The sequence below is a fragment of the Chelmon rostratus genome, chromosome 15, assembly GCF_017976325.1.
Source record: "Chelmon rostratus isolate fCheRos1 chromosome 15, fCheRos1.pri, whole genome shotgun sequence".
Classification (NCBI taxonomy): Eukaryota; Metazoa; Chordata; class Actinopteri; order Chaetodontiformes; family Chaetodontidae; genus Chelmon; species Chelmon rostratus.
Window position 1 is genome coordinate 16054804 of NC_055672.1, and position 18560 is coordinate 16073363.

At 48.0% G+C, this 18560-nt stretch overlaps 1 protein-coding gene across 1 annotated transcript in view; it reads right to left on the minus strand.

The window, feature by feature from the left end:
- crim1 (cysteine rich transmembrane BMP regulator 1 (chordin-like)) overlaps positions 1–18560 on the minus strand; it is a 30714-nt gene continuing 12154 nt past the window's right edge. The window contains exons 4-15 of the mRNA XM_041953673.1: positions 18169–18411; positions 14723–14902; positions 12207–12410; positions 11178–11306; positions 10703–10856; positions 8211–8332; positions 6647–6865; positions 5284–5499; positions 4012–4233; positions 3075–3197; positions 2596–2774; positions 1–2386 (exon numbers count right to left, since the gene is read on the minus strand). Of these exons, the coding sequence (XP_041809607.1) occupies positions 2192–2386; positions 2596–2774; positions 3075–3197; positions 4012–4233; positions 5284–5499; positions 6647–6865; positions 8211–8332; positions 10703–10856; positions 11178–11306; positions 12207–12410; positions 14723–14902; positions 18169–18411 (2186 nt within the window). The 3' untranslated portion in view covers positions 1–2191. The remainder of the gene's footprint in view (positions 2387–2595; positions 2775–3074; positions 3198–4011; positions 4234–5283; positions 5500–6646; positions 6866–8210; positions 8333–10702; positions 10857–11177; positions 11307–12206; positions 12411–14722; positions 14903–18168; positions 18412–18560) is intronic.

The window sequence follows — 18560 nt, forward strand, 5'->3', positions numbered from 1 at the left end:
CACATTTATTTTTCAAAATAAGTGTAAATGTTACAGTTCATCATCTAGGAAACATATTTACAGGGTTTGCAACAGTGAAATAAATAAGGTTGTACAGAATATAGCAGATAGAAATGGTAAATAGTCTACAATGTACAGCTTTGGCTACCAAAAGTTCATTGTTCCAAAAAAAACAAAAAAAACTCAAACTATAGTATTAATAAATAAAGCTATGTGAAAAAATAAATAAGGTACTCTTCTGTCCTACTAATTTAAACTACTTTTTTACACATAGAACAAAGAATTGCGTAAGCTTTTACAGTCACCTCTTCATTTTAAAGCACATGGTCATGATTCAAACAGACACAAATCTACCAAGCTACTAAAACACTGCGACATAAATTGGTCTCCAACCAATTTTGGCATCAGAACGGCCTGTGTGTTGGGAAATTGGCGATGGGTTGAGAAATCTGGTTCCAAAACCTTTTCCTATGAAGCCCCAGTTTGTTTCGTAAGGCTCCTCGGAGTCCGTCCCCCCCTGCGCTGATCTGATCGTTGCCGAGCCTCTCGCTGAAACAGCGTGTTCACTCGAGTGGTTTAACATCTCCGTGAGCTTAATATGCCTATCAAATCCCTGATTAGGGCCTTTATCCCTCCAAGAATCCTGTAGCGGGCTTTCGAAAAAACACTGGCTCCAAAGAAAAGTGCTACGTCTCTTTAACATGCTCGGATTTTGCTCCCCTCGTGCTCCAACGTCTCCACATCCCATAATTCACTCGTATATGAACCATCTGTGACGCTGTGCCACGCAATCTGTCCATTTTAACATTGGGTGAATGTGTTACAGTCTTTAGATGGCTTGCTATGGGCTGACAACATTATGAAAACAGGTTATGAACAAAGAAAATGCATTAAGGCTATTGAATTAAGGCTTTAAAATGAATCGTTACTAACTATTGCTAACATTCGGTGTGAACAGTAGCTCCACACACACACACACACACACACACACGGCTGTGAATGAAGTGATTATGAAGTGAGGCAAGGTATCAAAGACATTCCTCATGGATCCAGATGAAGCGTCTGGCACCATTTTGGATCCGCTGCAGCCAATAAAAGGACGTTCCTCCTGGATGAACATCACTTCTACTTCCACTCTGCCATGTCTGAGATGATGAAGTACGACCGAGTCCTTCCGGCGGAGTCGAGGTTGGGTGAGGCTGAGCGGAAAGACCAGGGCTGCTGGGTACTGTGTCGCGGGCGAGCTCACAAAACACAGGAGAGTCACGTATTTCATTTCGTAGAACTGCGGTTTTGTTGTCGGGGGTTTTCTGAATGGAACGGCTCGGGTCATTGGAAGGTAGGAACAAGGCTGTTATTTGGGAAGTGTGTCCTTCCTGAACTCGATCGCGGGGAATGTTTAGACTGGCATTTTCAAAATGTTTCAATCTGGCCCCACGGAGAGACACCCATAATAAAAATGAGAGGCGGCCAAGAACAACACTACGACAAGTACAAATACTGTAGAAATATACAAAAACTAAGCTGGAAACCACACATTCTAAAGCAGGGGTTTGGATCTGGGGGTCTCTATAAAGACTGTTGACTCGTTGTGATTTGGCTGCTGAACCCAATGCGATCCAACTGGATTATCGGTTCCTTTGGCCTCCCTGCTGATGAAAATGATTACATCCATGAAGCGCTGCTGAACTCAGGGGGGGCATCATCCTCTAGACCCCCTTTAAACTACAGCCCAAACCCCTGACCTAAAGCTTTTTATGCTCCTCTTATTGCCTCAAAGTTCGTTTCAAAAGGAGGCAATAATAAGCAATAATATTACAATGTTCACAGTCAAAGTCTGATTCTGACAGAGGAGCCTCTCTGGCTGCCTCCCTCTCTGTTTTAAAGCAGAGCCCAGAGTGGCTGTGTCCTTTACATGTCCGTGCGTCCGTCCACCTCCCAGTGTCTCACTCCACCCACAGCTCCGAACACAGAAGAATATGGACACATGATAAAAGAGACAGAGGTCGCTTGGTTTGTCTCCCGTAGAGCGTCCTCAGTTTTACTGTCACGCAGAGAGAGAGAGAAGGGTGGGAACGAGGCGGCGCCCAAGGTGTGAGTGCGCGCCGCTGCACCGATCACCTCGGACACAGCAGTAAGAGGGAGTGGGAGGTGCCGGACAGCTCTGATCTGCAGGGTTCGAGCGGTGGGCTTAGCGCGGCGTCCAGTCGTTGCCCATGCTCAGCTTGGCCCTGGGGATGGTCATCTTGTCCACGCAGGGCGAGCTCATTTCTGGAGAGAAATGGATGATGCCGCAGTCGTTCTTCACATTCTGAAATTTGTTCTCCTTGGAGGGCTCCATGTAGACCACTGAGTTCTTGTTTACGTGCTTCTTCAGGATCACCGTCTAAGCAGGGAAAGAACATAATACCTCGTTGTTAGACTATTCAGCAGAACAGGGTGAAAAATGAAAGCAGCAGAGGTGGGAAATGAAAGATACACAGTGAGGAATACCTTAACGTGACGGTGTGTGTTGCCCTCATCTGAACAGCTGATCTGCTGTTTACAAGGCACACAATTTATCGATCACTGAGTGGCCTACATGCTACTTCTCACCTTCTTTGGCGCACTGTAGCAGGACATCTGCACCCACTTCTTTTTCTTGTTGATGAGTAGCGCCACGATGAGGAAGATGATGATGGCCAGGAGGAGACCTGCCAGGATCCAGGCTGCCGATTGGTAGATGAGGGCCATCTCTGTTTGGCTGGGGTAATTCTCACCCAAACCTGGCTCATCTGCGGGACACAGGCGACATCGATATGGGATTTTTCATTACAGTGCCCATCCACATTGAGCAAATCTAAACTGAAACCAGCTCCTTTCTTCGCTCTTGGCTCAGGACTGAACGCTGATGAATCAACGCTCCTCTCACTAGAGAAAATGTTCAGCCAGTGTCCACTTATCTCTGTCGTTTTAGTTCAGCATGAGTCCATTAGTCTAAACATTTACAGAGACTGGCAGGGAGAGTACACCATAACTAGGATGGAGTTACTGCTACACGGTGTATTAAATGGAGGGATTTAATGAGCAAGAACCTGTGTCAGCGATGATGGGTGGCACAGTGACTGTGGTGATCCACACTGCGCTCTCCACTGTGACAGTGACCGTCGTCTTGGGGGCGTTGGTAGACACCATCACCGGCACTGATGTAGTCATTTCTGTTCAGACAGGGATAAGATCCATTACCGACATCACCAGTGTAATGCAAATCATTCCAGACACAAACATGAAGCTGTGAGTGAGTGCGTGAACCCCCTGGGGTCTCAGTTGATAAGCTGTGTTTACAGGAACTGTCCTCTTAACTTCCGCAGTACGGCTCTGTGGAGGCCTTACGTAAAAAACTCCACCGGGCGAATGGCAAAGACAAAGGCCTGGTGAAACTGCGACATATCGGGGTGAACAATGGGAGCCTGTGCTGAGGTTTTCCTCTAAAGGAAAAGCTGACATGGAGCTTTGCCTTCCTGTGCCGCCACACAGAGAGAGCGGCGCGGGCCGATTCAGCCGGCGACAGGAAACACGTGTGAATGTGCGGATGCTCGAGGAATGCTTTCGCTCTGTGCACGCCGTGTGTGTATGTCACATGGAATGCTGTTGCGAACGGCCGTGTTTGCCCATGCAGCGCCAGAGTGGCTCTGTCTGACGAACAAACACATACGCACACATTCGGCCTGGAAACCCCTCGGCTACGCCCTCTTTTTGACATGCAGCTTATGAATTATAACTTCGCCAACAACAGGCTGTGCCTTGTTCCAGTGGCACCACTTACTATGCAAAGGATGGTAGCTTTGCATGAGTTTGATAGTTCTTGTTCTCACTTCGTGGAATTGTTACATAACTCACATTTTTAGTATGCAGCATAAAGCCGAATATAAAAACTTTTACATTTTTAGTGCAGTAAAAATACTCAAAGCTGAGTCTAAAGCCACAAACACTCATAAAGGCAGCTTTCTCTTGACGCACCTAAATACTCACCGAGACAGTGTGGGCAGCACTGGCCCTTGCGTAAGACGGGCACCCTGCAGTTGGCAGCCGGACAGCGCTGAGAGAAACACTGAATGGTGCCGTTGTTGCAGGTGCAGCTGGTGCAGGCGTTGGCTTTCCAGGAGTCTCCCGCCAGCAGCACGTCCCCGTCGTTGGTTATGCAGTACTCCTGCTGGCTGTTGTTCACTGGCAGCAAGGGGCTCAGCGTCTCGTCTGTGGTCGCACACAGGTATAAGCAGGGTTGACGATGAAAATACTCAAAGGCTAAGGCAAGACATGGGGCTGTGCGCTAGGTCACGTTCCAGCCTCTTTCCTCACTAAATAGGACTTGGCAAAGAAAGAAACCATAGAAAAACCCTAATATTGACTCCTGTTTTTATCCCTGCTGTATAGCATCTCAATCACAAAAGTCAGGGGACCTTAAGGGCTACATAAATGACAAGATGCTTTACTATATGCACGGCACAAACACAAGCGACTCCATATGGCAGATGTCAGCTCTAAGGCCTTATCTTTCTGTCTCATCACATCCCTGCAGGCCTGAGATCTATTGCCTTCTCAGACTTAGTAAGCATGTACACACTGCACTACCCTAGAGTGCACATACATCATAGGGCCTGTCAGTGAGATGTGTATTATTCCCACATTCCTGGTGACCAGGCCCATACATATATCAAAGGCCGGCCTCTGACAATCTGCTTTTGTGAAGGGAGATGCGGCGATAAGGCAGGCCTGGCATTCTCAAGGAGCAGCTCTCAGGCGCAGTCATGCATTGCTGATTTGTGGGCCTCATGCTCGGGAATGCTTGGGATATGTTGATTCTAAGCGTGTGAGAGAGGCCTGAGTGTTTGGGTACAGCTGTAAATAAAATATGCGTGTGGTTTTGCATTCGCCAACACATTCGCGTCAAAGTTTGTTCCCATAGCAAGAGGAGCGGCACAGATCGGGCCAAATCAGTTACATTCTTGCCCTCCCAGCTATAAGAGAGCTATGATGAACCTCCGGTGCGGGCAGTCCACATGTGCTGCTGCCTGCCTGGAGGATCACTATGTAAACCCAACCGGTCTTGGCTGGTTTCTTTATGAGTCTGTGTGCCTGACATAAAACTGCCCGACAGAGTGCAACATGCAAGACCTTCCAGAACCACATGCTGATAGCACATCCAACAGCTTTACACTTCTCCATCCACTACCCCCAACTTCTACCGCCCCCTGCATGTTTGTCTGAAATGATCCTGCTCCCCTGTACCCTTTTTCCTATTACCTGGGCATGCGTGGCAACAGGTGTCCTTGTTCCTGATTGGTGTCTGGCAGAGCGCTGGGGGACACACTTCAGTGTCGCACAGGACACGTCCCTTCCTGCAGGTGCAGCGTGTGCACTCGTCCAGGTTCCAGGTCTCCCCCTCCACGTAAAATTCCCCCCCAGGTGCTCGACACACCACCATGTCCATCCCCTCCGGCTGACCGCTGCCTGACTCATCTGCCGTAACGGAGGAGGGGAGAAAAGAAAGGAAATGGTCATGTTCATGTTCTGCTCTCAAATTCACATTCTGGCCTGTGCCAAACAACAAACATTCATTCAGCCCGTAACAAGAACTGCAACACGATGAAGCAAACAGAGTCATAGTTTACTAGAACGAGGATGCATGGGAGGCCGCAATCCATTAAAGAGAGGCCTCGGGCAGCGCAGGGTGGTGTCCAAGTTGTGTTTTGACACAAGTTGAGTTGGAAACATCTCTCTGTCCGGCAGAGTAACAGACATCTGCAAAGCGTTAGCCTGTTGTCCCCTGACTGCAAAGTGTGTGTAGCTCCTGAAAGCGGTAGACATTCTTTCACTCCTAAATATTTGAACAGCCAACTGAGTCACTCCTCCATAAATATCCCGCATGAGTTGGAGGGTTGTGGGTAAAAAAACGTGTGGGTGTGGATCGGTGTGCCTTCCACTTTTAGAGAAACGGACAGAGACTGTGTGTTTGAGAGTTTCACTAGTCAGCAAGCCTCAGGCCTAAAAGCCAGCTAATGACACAAAGCTCTCGCTTGAATGAGCTGTGAGGGGACTGTGTACTGGGTGTTGCCAGATGTGTATGTGTGTTACTTACAGCTAACTTCAAACATTTGTTTTTTTTGCACGTTGGGATGTGAACCAGTCACCTTGACTCAGTAAACAATCAATCCCAACTGATCTTGGCCATCATTTTCACTGGCTCATTATAACACTGTATTCTCTGAGTGCAGAGATCAGGGAACATGGCAACGATGCTGCAATGAAATCATGAAAGTGAGTAAACCTGCAATGTTGGTAACAACCTCTCATTTCACAGGAAAAGTCTGCATGCAAAACCATATGAAGGGTGAAAGCTTGAACCAGGAAATCAGTCTGTAAACTGTGACTGATAGTGATTATTCGCCTGTATTTTCTCTTCCAAACAAGTTAAACTAATCTGAGGGTTTGTTTAAAGCCGTCTTTCTGAGTGACGACTTTCTTGCCTAATAACGACAATTACCTCGGCGAGCACAATGTCATTCTAACCAGGAAATAACCATTAAAACCAGTTATATAATCTAAAACTGGTTTTATCCTTTAAAACCAAACACAAAATAAAGTTTAGAATAAAAGAGAGACGTACCCTCGCACGTAGGGCAACACTGGTCGGGCCTCACAACCGGATGGGAACAGCTGGGCACGGGGCAGGATATGAGCACGCACATCTCCCGTCCAGAGTGGCAGTAGCAGTCGCGACAACCATCGTGCCAGCCGTCACCTTCCTCGTACCGGTGCCCGTTGGAGGTGAGGCAGAAGCTGGGCATCGGTGCCGGGGCAGCGGTGCTCGGGACGTGGCCACTTTCTAGAGACGCAAACATGAAAGGAACAGACATCACCGTGGTGCCGAACGACTTGAATGGCTGAGCAAAAAAAAAATTAAACAGCAACTTAGCTTTGCCTGGCAGGGAACATTGTAAATTCACTGTGGAAATTTCATTAAGTGCATTTATGATTTGCCGTAAAGAGTCAGTATTATAGCCTCAGGTCCAATTTCATTAGAGGCTGAAGTGAGAGTTAAGTGGTTACGGTTCCATCGACTGGAACATCCACCAGCCAGCCGTGTTTGATCTTCCCTTATTGCGCATTTGTGTCCCAATAGTCAATTCGTAATCCAGCCACAAATAAAGATTATGAATTTCCCACATTCTCTGTCAACTGACAAAAAAACTAAAAGAGTAACGAGGCCCCAGCATGTGCTAAACTCAGCACGGCTGTTAAAGCTCGTAGGGATCCACTGGGATCTGACGCAAAGCTGAACACAGTGAAGTGTGCGACTCTGCAGAGTTCAGGCAGATGTTTCAGCGTCTATTCTCTTTTATGCAAAACTTGAAAAAAAAAGCACTTCCAAAAAAAAGTTTCCCATCCCTAAATATTTTAACAGCCCACAGAGAGACAAGAGTTTTAAAATCAGGTAAGCAGCAGTGTATCTGAAGCAGGTACTGCTCTGTGTGTGTGTGTGTCGCTCTGTTTGTGGAGACGAGGAGCCAGCTGTGCTGATCGTCTCACCATACAGGAAAACCACAAGTATATTTGAGGCTGAAATATTTAGAATATAGCCAAAAACTGGCAAAATAAATGCATCACATAAACTGTGGCGGAGCACAAATATGGCATCTGCATACTTGCTTTAAACTTAGGGCTTGAGGGAATCTAATTACGGCTGCACACACGGCCCCTGGATGAAGCTAAACAAGAACCAAAACAAACACACATAAAAGTCTCCACTGTAGAGCACCAGAGGGTCACAGGAAATCAAGCTGCAGCTTAGTGGCAGAAATTCAACTCTGCTAACAGAGCTCTTCTATCTGCTTCCATCCCCTTCCTTTTATGCTGTGTGCAGGGTTCAGTGGGATCTATTGGCAGAAATATTCATGGATATGGCTTCATTAGTGTATAATCACCTGAAAATAATACTAGAATGAGCTTTTTGTGTCTAGAGACACAGTAGCCCAAAACACCAAACACAGAGTCTAGAGAGCATCTTCCTCGTCTTTAGTGGCCACCATAGGGGGAGGGTGAGGCGAGGGGTGCTCAGCTGGTTGCAATCTGTGGCTAGATGCCACCAAATCCTACACACTGGACCTTAAAGGAAAGGAATGCAGGCCAGCGTTTTACAGCAGGTGACGTCGGCGGCAGAGCTCGGTTACCTTTACACATGCAGATGGAGCAGCCCTTCCTGTTCTGTCGGTAGCCGTCGCTGCAGTGCTTGTCGCAGGTGAAGGGAGGACACTTGACGCAGCGACACATCTCACAGCCATGTTTGTTCCTCCTGTGGGGCAACAAACAATGCACACTCTTAGAAGGGCAGGGAGCAAGCAACATCAGCTCAAATATTTTCTTTAAAAAATTGCTTCAAATCGAGGGTCTCGAGGTCTCCAAGACGAAGAAGAGGGTGACTGATTGAAACCCAGATGCTCAAGTCTGGTATAATCCACATCTGGACCTGCTTTCCCCTCTCTATATAAGCTGCCCTTAAAGAAGGCCAAATAAAAGGCCAACACATGAGCTCCCTGTGGTTTGCACATCATACCAACCCAAACACTCTGGATGGAGCAATCTAAACCCAATTCAGATGCTTTCAATTCACCCTGTTGTCATCCCTATTGCTCCAAAAGCCTTTGGCGGACATATAGGAGCAGCAGGCCAGACGAGAGCTACTGTAGGCATGTTTACAGCGGAGCGCAGGAAAAGGGAGAGAGATACAGCCCTCTGAGGGTCAGGTGTAAGCTGTTGGCTGACTTGTAAATTAAGTGACGATTTAACCGAACGGACCAGAAACGAAACATGAGTCCGGCTGTCAGAACAAAGTAGCATTAAAGGGACATCCTCACAGACAACGACAGAGGAGCAGTATGAAGTGCAGGGGCTGGAAATAGGCCGGTTGGATCCAATTATCTGCCTAATAAAACATGGATGAGCTGCAGGTTGATAAATTGTCAAAATCCAGATGAAAGTCTGACCTGTATCTACACTCCTCTCGTTGCAGACTCCCTCTCAACCCCTCCCTGTCTGCAACCTTCTGTCACCCGGCCAGCCTCCCTCTCCGTCTCTCTCTCAAGGTAAGTGATGATACCTATTTTATGAAGCAGCGGCCTCATTAGGCCCGGGTAATTACTCGATTAATCTTCATCTGCCAGGGCAGCATGAGTAAAAGAATTCCTCCGGGCCACGGATGGGTGCCGTGTCCCATAAAGAGGACAGAGCATGTCAGCCTCGGCAAACAGAGCACCCTATCTATGCTGAAACAGCAATAACGGCTATTGAAACAACATAGAGAGGGTTTGGCCAGTGCCTCACTGTACAAATACAGAGACAGAGGGTGCTGCGACCTTAGAGCACGGCTTTGTTTAAAGATGGTGTGTGGAATGCCAAGCAGCGCTTTGGGCTCCAGGGGGATAGAGGGGCTTGGGGAGGCACTGGAGGCCCCGGCCCCGGGACTGCTGGCTCGGCACAATTTCCAGTGTGCCGCGACCGCGATGGCCAGAAGAATGCCATTCATGACCTGTGAGGTCACAGTGATGATTTTGAGCTGTGAAGGATGGAAAACACGACTTTGCTCGTAAGAACTCCCCCTGAGAACGTCCTTCATCTGGACTGTTAACACGAGAGAGGAGTGTTCAACACATGGTTATACATAGTTTACAAGGTTTACATTCGTCCTGCTTTGGAGGCCCGCGCCTTCACTTTGGGATATGTGCATTACAGTACACACAGGATGTCATCAATACAAGAAGTATAAACACAGAGATCCTTTGTGCCTTTTGTTTCTTTGTGGTGGCTGCCTGTGTGAGAAGACACATCTGCATTGTGAGGCTGGCAAGGTCTCAGAGGATTTCAGACTTCTGAGGGTAGACCTAAACAGCTGCTTATGAAGGATAAAGCCAGGACTTCCTGCTCCTCTTTTCCCCACAGGGTCCCCCTCCTCTGCTCCCCTCTCCCCACCTCGCCTCTCCTCGCCTTGCCTCTCCTCCTCCTCTGCAGACATATCGGGCCCATCTTGATCCGCGGCTCCACAGAGCATGGTTGAGATACCAGAAGAATCCGAACTGTATACGTTTCATAAAGGCAGCTTTTGTCCTGATGTGTTTTTGATCGCTGTTTTGAGACGGAACGATGATTTATGAAATGAGAGTGGTGCCTGGGGACCAAGCGTCCCGGTAGAGAGCACTTCCAGATGTTTGATTGGGTTAAATGGGATTAGGAGGAAAGGAGTTGCAGGAGGCTGAGAGGCTTGCGAGGACCTCACAGTGAATGACTCACACACAAGCATGCACACACACTCTCTCACACACAGATTTAGAGACCTGGGACTGGCCACCAAGGTAGGGCCTTTGATCTTGGATGCTAATCTACTGTGTTGCTGCAACAGCCTGTTCTACTTCCTTTTTTTTTTACCAGCAACAAGCAGGAACTGGCCTCTGCTGGGCATCACTTGAAAATATAAGCATTTTAAGACACAAACATTTTCTAAAATCAGCTTTTTCTGTCTTGTGAGTATACAAAGCAAAGTGGACTATATAGCTCCCTCATATGTCTGCATATCACTGACAGGCACAGATGCCTTTAAACAGGCTGAAAACACAGATGACAAATAGGTGTAGGTGGATGAGAAACCTACAGGCTCACTGGGTCAACTTACACATATCCATAGGGGCAGGTCTTTGTGCAGGTCAGAGGTCGGCACTTGGGCGTGGGGATGCTGCACTCGCACACCTCACAGCCAAAGTCATCCCTCTCGTATCCCATTGGGCATTGCAGGGAACAGTATTTTCCCAGGTCAGGGCAGGAGTCATCTGAAAGAGTTGAGGCAGAGGTCATCCGATCACGGGCACAACAATCCATCAAAGGCACGAGTTGCTACGGGGCTGCTCAACATTCCTGTGACACAGAAGCTTGCAAAGGCTGCATCCATGGACGCAAATAAGCTGTCACGAACACGAATGCGTCTTTGTTGCTGTCAAAGGCAAGCAGTCGGCAAATTTGCTCAACATCAACATGAGCAAACAGGTAAACACGGCATCGTTCGTCCACCATTTTTAGTGCAAAAGTACATGTCAGCTTCTGCAAATCAGAACCCTTTAGGTTCAACATAAAGTGAGGAAAAGGGAACTTACTATTGAGACACTGGCAGAGCAGACATCCATTTTTGTCTTGCTGGAAGCCATAGGGGCAGTCATTGCCCGACAGGGAGCAGTTTTCCAGGGGAGGACACAGCATGGGGCTAACCGTTTCATAAGAAGGCTCTGGAGAACAAAAGACATGATGGAGGGTAAGGACTGTGCATGTGAGCAGCAGCATTGAATGCATACAAAAAAAACAGTCAATGATTCCTTTTATGAATTTCTTTCTGTTTTTTTATATATATGTGTGTGTGCTAGGATCCCCTCAGGTGTTATACCTCATCTATGCTTTGTGTGCCAACTGTAATAGCTACCTATTAACACTGCTTTTGGAGTAAACAGTAATTTCAGATAAATGTAGAGCAATTACACAAGGGTGGGTTGCACTGTAAGGGGTATAATACCTCTGTCTTATTGTGTGGAACTGTCTCCCATTAATAAGTTGAATGCGTCTAAAGAGCATGTTTTAGTTCCACTACTACCAGTGAAGATAACAGCGTGTCCCCTGGACTGAAGTCAGACTCCAGCACTGCCCAGACGCTCTTGAATCAGGTCCAGCTTTATTGTGAAGCCACAATGAATGAGCACAGTTTGGAACAACACATACACACACACATGCACCATGGCTTTTCCCGTCGAGCGTCTCTCGCCACGTTCAGTGGGAGGAGCGGCCCAACGAGCTGTAACTAATTACGCTCACAAAAAAAGGATCCACTTCAATTATGCAGCCTCCTGCTCGAAAAGCACGGCGCAGCCTCGCACACACAGGTGGGTCTCATTTTGGCGGGCAGCGGTAATAAAGGAACACAAAGAACCCCGCCGCTTGAAGAATGCTCCCTGGCCTCAACTTTAATGAGCCCATGCCGACACGGCCTCTGCAGCAGAGCTGCGGGGACACGGGAGCCTCCTACATGTGGTATGCGGGCAAATGTGCGCCTCGTACAGATATGACCTACACATTAGATACGATCAGAACAAAAGGCAAGCGCTCTACAGTTTGAGGCCTGACGCAGCTCTCTGTACCTTCACAGAAGGGACAGCACTCTCCGGGGATCTTGACGGGATTTTGGCAGCTCTGTTTGCAGGCCATGGCCGTGCAGTGCGGCTCTCCGTCCACACACTGGCAGAAGGTGCAGTCGTCCTCTTTCCACTGCTCCTCGTGGGCTCGCAGCTTGTTATTCACCCAGCAGCTGGCCTTGGTGCTGTCCATCGACAGCAACTCCACATCTGACGGGAGAGAGACACATCGTGAGATGACAAAGTGAGAGGAGAGGAGGAACCTCTGATCCGACTCTCTGCAGAGTCACATGTATAGTTTGTTTTGGCTACATGAATAGAATTTACACCCAAAGCTACAGCCCAGTGCACCTTCCACTACATGCTCTAGTGCCATTGAATTAACAGGAGACAGAGTGAGAGCAGAGCTGAAGGAAGCAGGATACTCCGCGAGGGAGCTAACAAGATATGGAAACTGGCTTATCACCAAGACCTATGGAGAGGACACTGTTGAGTTTGGCTGTGCAACAACATACAGAGGGATTTAAGTTGAAATGAGGCGGATGGATTTTGTATCGCTGTGTCATCCTAAACTGAAAACACAGCAAGGGTAATGGTCCCCACAGTGTCCACTCACCTTTTGGCTGGAAGCTTGAAGTCGTGCATGCGAGTGTCAGCTGTGGCGCCTGACATCAGCGGCTGGGTCACTGTTTGATAAGTTTCATTTCAAAGCTTTGCATCTGTAGCCATTAGTTTGGGACAATTTCTGCTCAGCTTGAGGTGACGCACTGTGTGATGCCTGACCCAAGCTCTGAGAGCCTTTTTTTTACATTTACTATAAACTCTTTTGCTTTTGTTTTGTTTTTACACTGTTTATTGGTAACAGAGGCAGGTCAGACAGCGGTCTCAGTATTTTCTGTGTGTGTCAGTGTGAAACAAGGCTGTGTTCATATTTCTGTGTGTTTGTGTGTTTGGTGCGGTTTGCTGAATGTGTGTCAGAGGGAGGGGGGGGACTGTATAGTGTGCACGGGGGTCCTATTCGCCCTATCAGATCGCAGCAGAGTTTTGGCTGCTTAAGGTTACGTCTGGCTGTGATTAACCTGAACAGGATCTATTTTTCTCTGTCCTGTTCTCTCTCTCTCTGTCATTGTGTACACCTCACACATGCTGTACTACAACCCTTACAATGAAGCATTAAGGGTCACACCAGGATTTTAGCATTTCACTTTCCTGAAGCTGTGGGAATCATGAGGCTCAGATAAAAAAAAACAAGAGTGGTCGAAGGTGATGCAGCAGAGGCCTAGATATCCTGACTCTTTTGTCCTCAGCACTGGTGAAGCTCCAAAACCCCCCTGAAGCGTACACTACCGATAATGCAGCATGACAGCATCATTCGTTTGTTCATCAGCAGACACAGACTAGCATTAGCAATCAGCACTATCAATTTGGAGTCACGTTTCTGGCCACTTGGCAAATCTAAGATCTGTTTTTGGTCTCCACCAACTCATTACAAAAATATCTGGCTCTCTAGCTGCTAAATACTGCTAAATAGTTGCTAACTTTGTCTGATGCTGGGCAGGCAGCAGAAAACAGCTGGTGTAACCGGTGCTGATGAGAGCGTAAGAACGACCCAAATCAGTGAAGATGAAGGCCGTAAAACCAAAACAATGCGCTGAAAGATGCTAAAGTGCTCTGGAAACTGCACAGCGTGGTGATAAGTCTCTACAGGTTTATCTTGACAACCCTTTTCACATTACACAGTCATTTCATCTACTGTTGATACAGAAATACTGATCAGTACATCTTTAAGTGTAACCACAGGTAATCTTAAATTCACCTCTTAATCCAGATTAAGAGTATTACGGCCAAAGTTGTCCGTAGTGAGCCCTGCAGTGAGTGAGAGCAGCTCTCCATGAGAAAAAGATGAAAGCATTCCATACTATCTACATGCCTGCATATTCCAGGTGTACAGCACTGCCCTAACATGATCTCCTCTGCAGTCTGGCTCTTTGTCTCCTTCACTCTCCCTCATGCGCCCGATCAACTGTAGCCAAGCAGGCAGAGGCCAACCTGGCTACCGTCTCCGTCGACTGGCTTCCAGTTGGCTGTAATGTGCTTGCCATATGCGCTGCAACCCCATTTTTTTTACAGTCTCAGGTGCACATCAGAGCTCCCTACCTGGCTTGGAGCACATGTGTTTTTACAAGTTAGCCCCACTATTAAGCCAGAGAAGCTATTACAAAGCTAAAGCTGTACACTCTGAAAGAGGGTTTTTACGTTCTGAAGTCTCCCCAGTGGAAACGAATCCCCGGCTGGCTCTATGGTGCACCTCTTTTATGCCAGGTATGTTAACAGCTGGTTATATGAGGGTCACTGGAGGTAAATGTCAGGCAAGGTTTTGATTGTGATATCACCTCTACCTCTCCTGCATCAACTTTCTGCTCTGCCAGCCGCCCACACAGACCTTCCTGTCATCTCCAGTGGCTTAAACCACCAAAACTCCCCCAATTTTATTCACGTTCGGCAAAGGTAAATGCACGTACCTAGGCAGACAGGGCAGCATTCGCCCTCAGGAATGTAGAAGTTTTCACAGTCCAGCTCAGCGCACTCTGCCTTGGAGCAGAAGGAGATTCCACCCCGACACTGACACAGCCAGCAGGGGTCCATGCGGTACACCTCTCCCTCGGAAAACTCCTTCCCATTGTGGGCGCACTTGGGAGAGACTAAGGAGAAAGAACGAGGAAAAGAACAATCAGACAGATGCTGTCAGCCTTGACCTGAACACCATGTGGGGATGATAATGCTTAACACGCTCTGAGGTTGAGGAGCGGGACACTGTGCTCTGTCATGTGTCCATCACATTTGGCAAAGATTAACTGAAGAATTTTCTCCACATGATTATATGACAGGGAAAAGTGCAGGTTTTAGGTGCTGAGGTAGACACTGATGGCTGCGGTTAAGCCTGTGGGGTAGAATGGCATTTATTAGACAATGAAGCCAAGTCCATAAGGAGGAATTTCACAGGCTTCTATCAAGTCTTGAAAAGGCGTCGGACCCTTGCACTGCTGAATAAAAAAAAAACAGTAGTGGGTCTGAGGCTCTGGCAGAATCTGGGCTCAGGGCGCTGGTGGCAGCAGGAGTGAATCAATGCTACGGCCTGCCTTTCCCAAAAAGCATGCAAGCACTTAAATCTCCTTCAGCTGCGTTCTCTCCACTATGAAATAAAATGAGGTACGACACCGAGGTCTGGTCTCGTGTGCGGACAACAGGCTCAGTAAAGCCAGAATACGTATGGGAAAACCACGACCTGCTTATTGCACACTTGGCACTTAAAGCGTGTGAATCCATGCATGACTGTGTGTGTTTGTAAAATCAATAAAGGTAAAAAAAACAAACAAACAAACAAACAAAAAACCTCTGTTGCAATTCCCACAGAATGAATGATTAATCACAGATAATTAATGGTGGTAGTTTTACAGCCAAAGGAACAGGAAGATTACGACATTACATCTCAATGGTAATGCTGGATTACGCACTCAAACGCACCACAGCGGTCTGGGTGACTCATCAGTCTAAGATCTTTAGCAACCACGCCATAACTTTTCATCAAACACACACCGACATGAGGGAGGCGAGGCCATGTGGTTATGTAAGAGAGTCTCCAGGATCATAGAGGAGTAGCTCCACTGGTTGGGTGAGTAAATGTATTGCACAGATGCAAGCAGATGTGGGGCCAGCGGTTTCTATAAATGAGAGTGGAGGTTACGGCGGCATCTGTGCGCCATGCCTTTGAGTGCAGACTCAAAGTGTCTGCGCCGATGACCCCGTGCCTCCCGACAACCAGCGCGGCACTCTAACACAAAGCAGGTGGGCCAACTGAGTTGAAAGTAGAGCAATCTTTTATTCTCTTCCCTGCCATCATTCTGCCCCATCCTCTCTCTCTCTCTCAGTATTCCTGTTGTCCCGCTTTGCGTGCAGCAAAACCAAGCAGAGAAAATGCAATAAGTGCTTTAGCTGGCCGAAAATCAAAAGGCATGGCAACGTTTTTTAACGCTCACAGAAGCAATAGGAAGTCACATGAGGGGATGCTCACATGTGATTTCCGCAGTGTTTGTTAATGGTAATCCCTAAAACAACTTGCGGCACAGACTCTAAATTCCTGTCGTGCTTTGTGATGTTCAGTCTTCTCTAAATTGACGTGAGGGCTGGATGTGGAGATGGACGGGCCATAAAACATTGACCCTAAGCCTGTCTAAATCACCCATAATGGACTGTCATACTGGTGATATTTGTGGTTTACAGGCGAATAAAGCAAAACCAGAGATGCAAACTTTTCTCAGGGAGGATTAACAAATGAGATTTATCAGAATCAACTCTGTAGTGACACTTCTGATCAGTTCGGAATAACAAATGACAATGTGGAAACAGAAGTTACGCTACTTATGTCACCAGCACAACCACTCATCAGTGTCTGAGAACATGGCTATTGCGCGTTTAGGACCAACTCAAGCCGAGCTCCCTGAGAACCATTAGCGTACTGACAACTGGCAACAGGTGAAGCCCTGAATTCACGCCGCATCCAGGGGACGTATGCAGAGTATGTGCCGGCTACAGTGTTGATAAACAGCGGACCACGGCTAAACAGGATCAAACAGGATTATCTGTAACATCAGATGACATCAGGTCAGGACGGTGCTGCCAGGTTTGGATTGCCACCCAGTTACAGCCATTCTCCAGCCAACAGTGGAAAGAGTCTATCGTCAACGGAGGCCAAAACACACAGGTGGGATTTATTGTCACTGCACACACTGACCCTGACAAAATATGAGCCCTCAGCCAAGTGGGCAATGGAAACAAGTCCATCAGTCCAAGTCAGACACTCGGAGACAATGGGGGGCCGAGCTAAAGTGTGTTCCATTAGAGAATAGGTACGGTATTTGAAAGCAACTTAGACTTTATTTGTATACAGTATTTGTAGCCGGTGCTTTGGGGGCCTCTGCAGAACTGGGGAGGTGACCAGGGGGCCCAGTGTGTGTCCTCGTCCATGTCCCTGTCCGTGGAGCTTTCTGACACGGCGCGCAGTCATGCAGGCCTAACGGACGGTAGGGGCAGCACAAAAGGCATCAAGCCCCAGGCCCAAAGAGCAGCAGACACTTGTTATCAAAACACTGATCCCATGGCCCCCACGGCTGCCATTCAGCCCCCGCCGGCCTGCCGGACTCGATTACCCTCCCCACTGGCAGACTGGAGCACATAAAAAGCATTCCCATCAATGAACTGTTGAACCTTTTCCCTTTGGACGTGTGACCAGACAGGAACCCTTTGACACTGCACTTCTGTTGAGCAAATTCGTAGCCTAAGCACTTTTCTGGTCACTGGGCTCGTTAAGTCCATTAATTCCGGGACACGGCACTCATTTATGCATGTGGAGGGGCCAGAATGGGAATTTGTTCTGTTGGTAAAACAGCGAATATTTGTTGGGAGCGCAGAGTAAACAGACCAATACCACAAGTCCCCTTCCTGCCTTCCTGACTCTCCTGGCTGCCTCTGGGCCACGTCAGAGAGCGCAGAGGTCTCTCTATGTGTGATCAGCATCGGCTCTCTCTCGCTTTTCTTTCCTTGCATTTCCCGTCGCTTTTCCTCTCCAGGTGAGAAAATGGTGCACGGGTTTACTTCAAATCCATTATATTTAATACTCCCTCAGGCGTTAGAAATACTGGTGGATACACCCCTGAAAAAAATGTCTTTGAACCACGGCCTTAACCCTGGGAGGTAACAGCCCAGCCTGATAAACAGCCCAACAGTAATTATCCAATCAGCAACTTTCCTTTTCATCTGTGGACGTTTAGTCAGCAGGGAGGAAAGCCTTACTCCGAGGAAAATAATTGCTTCCTCAAAGGCGATGAATCTCACACCAACTGTGCCACTGCTGCCCCGAGTGGGAGGCCAATCGAAGCAGATCGTGTAGTGTGCAGTGCAGTGTAATCACCTTTCTGGCACTCAAAGACATCACAGCAGTCTCCTGGCTGGCCGCTGGCCTGGCTGAGCGGCACGGCGCGCTGCCCGCTCGGACACTGGGGCTTGCGGCAGGCGCGGAGGTCGCAAGTGCACTGGGGAGGTATGGAGGGGCAGCAGCCAGCAGGGGGCGTGTAACTCTTGGTGAGGACTGATCCTTTGGGGCAGGAGGGCACCTGCCGACTGGGACAAGTCACCCCGGCACACCTCAGCTCCTCTGAAAACACACAGACATATGTTTTGTGACACAGGCGTGAATGCAGCAAACACAAACAGTGTTAGATACAGCTTTGGCATCATTTAAATTCTTCATCTTAAGACATTTTCTAACACCGCCATCAGCTGCTCTAGGCTCTGACAGCGCCC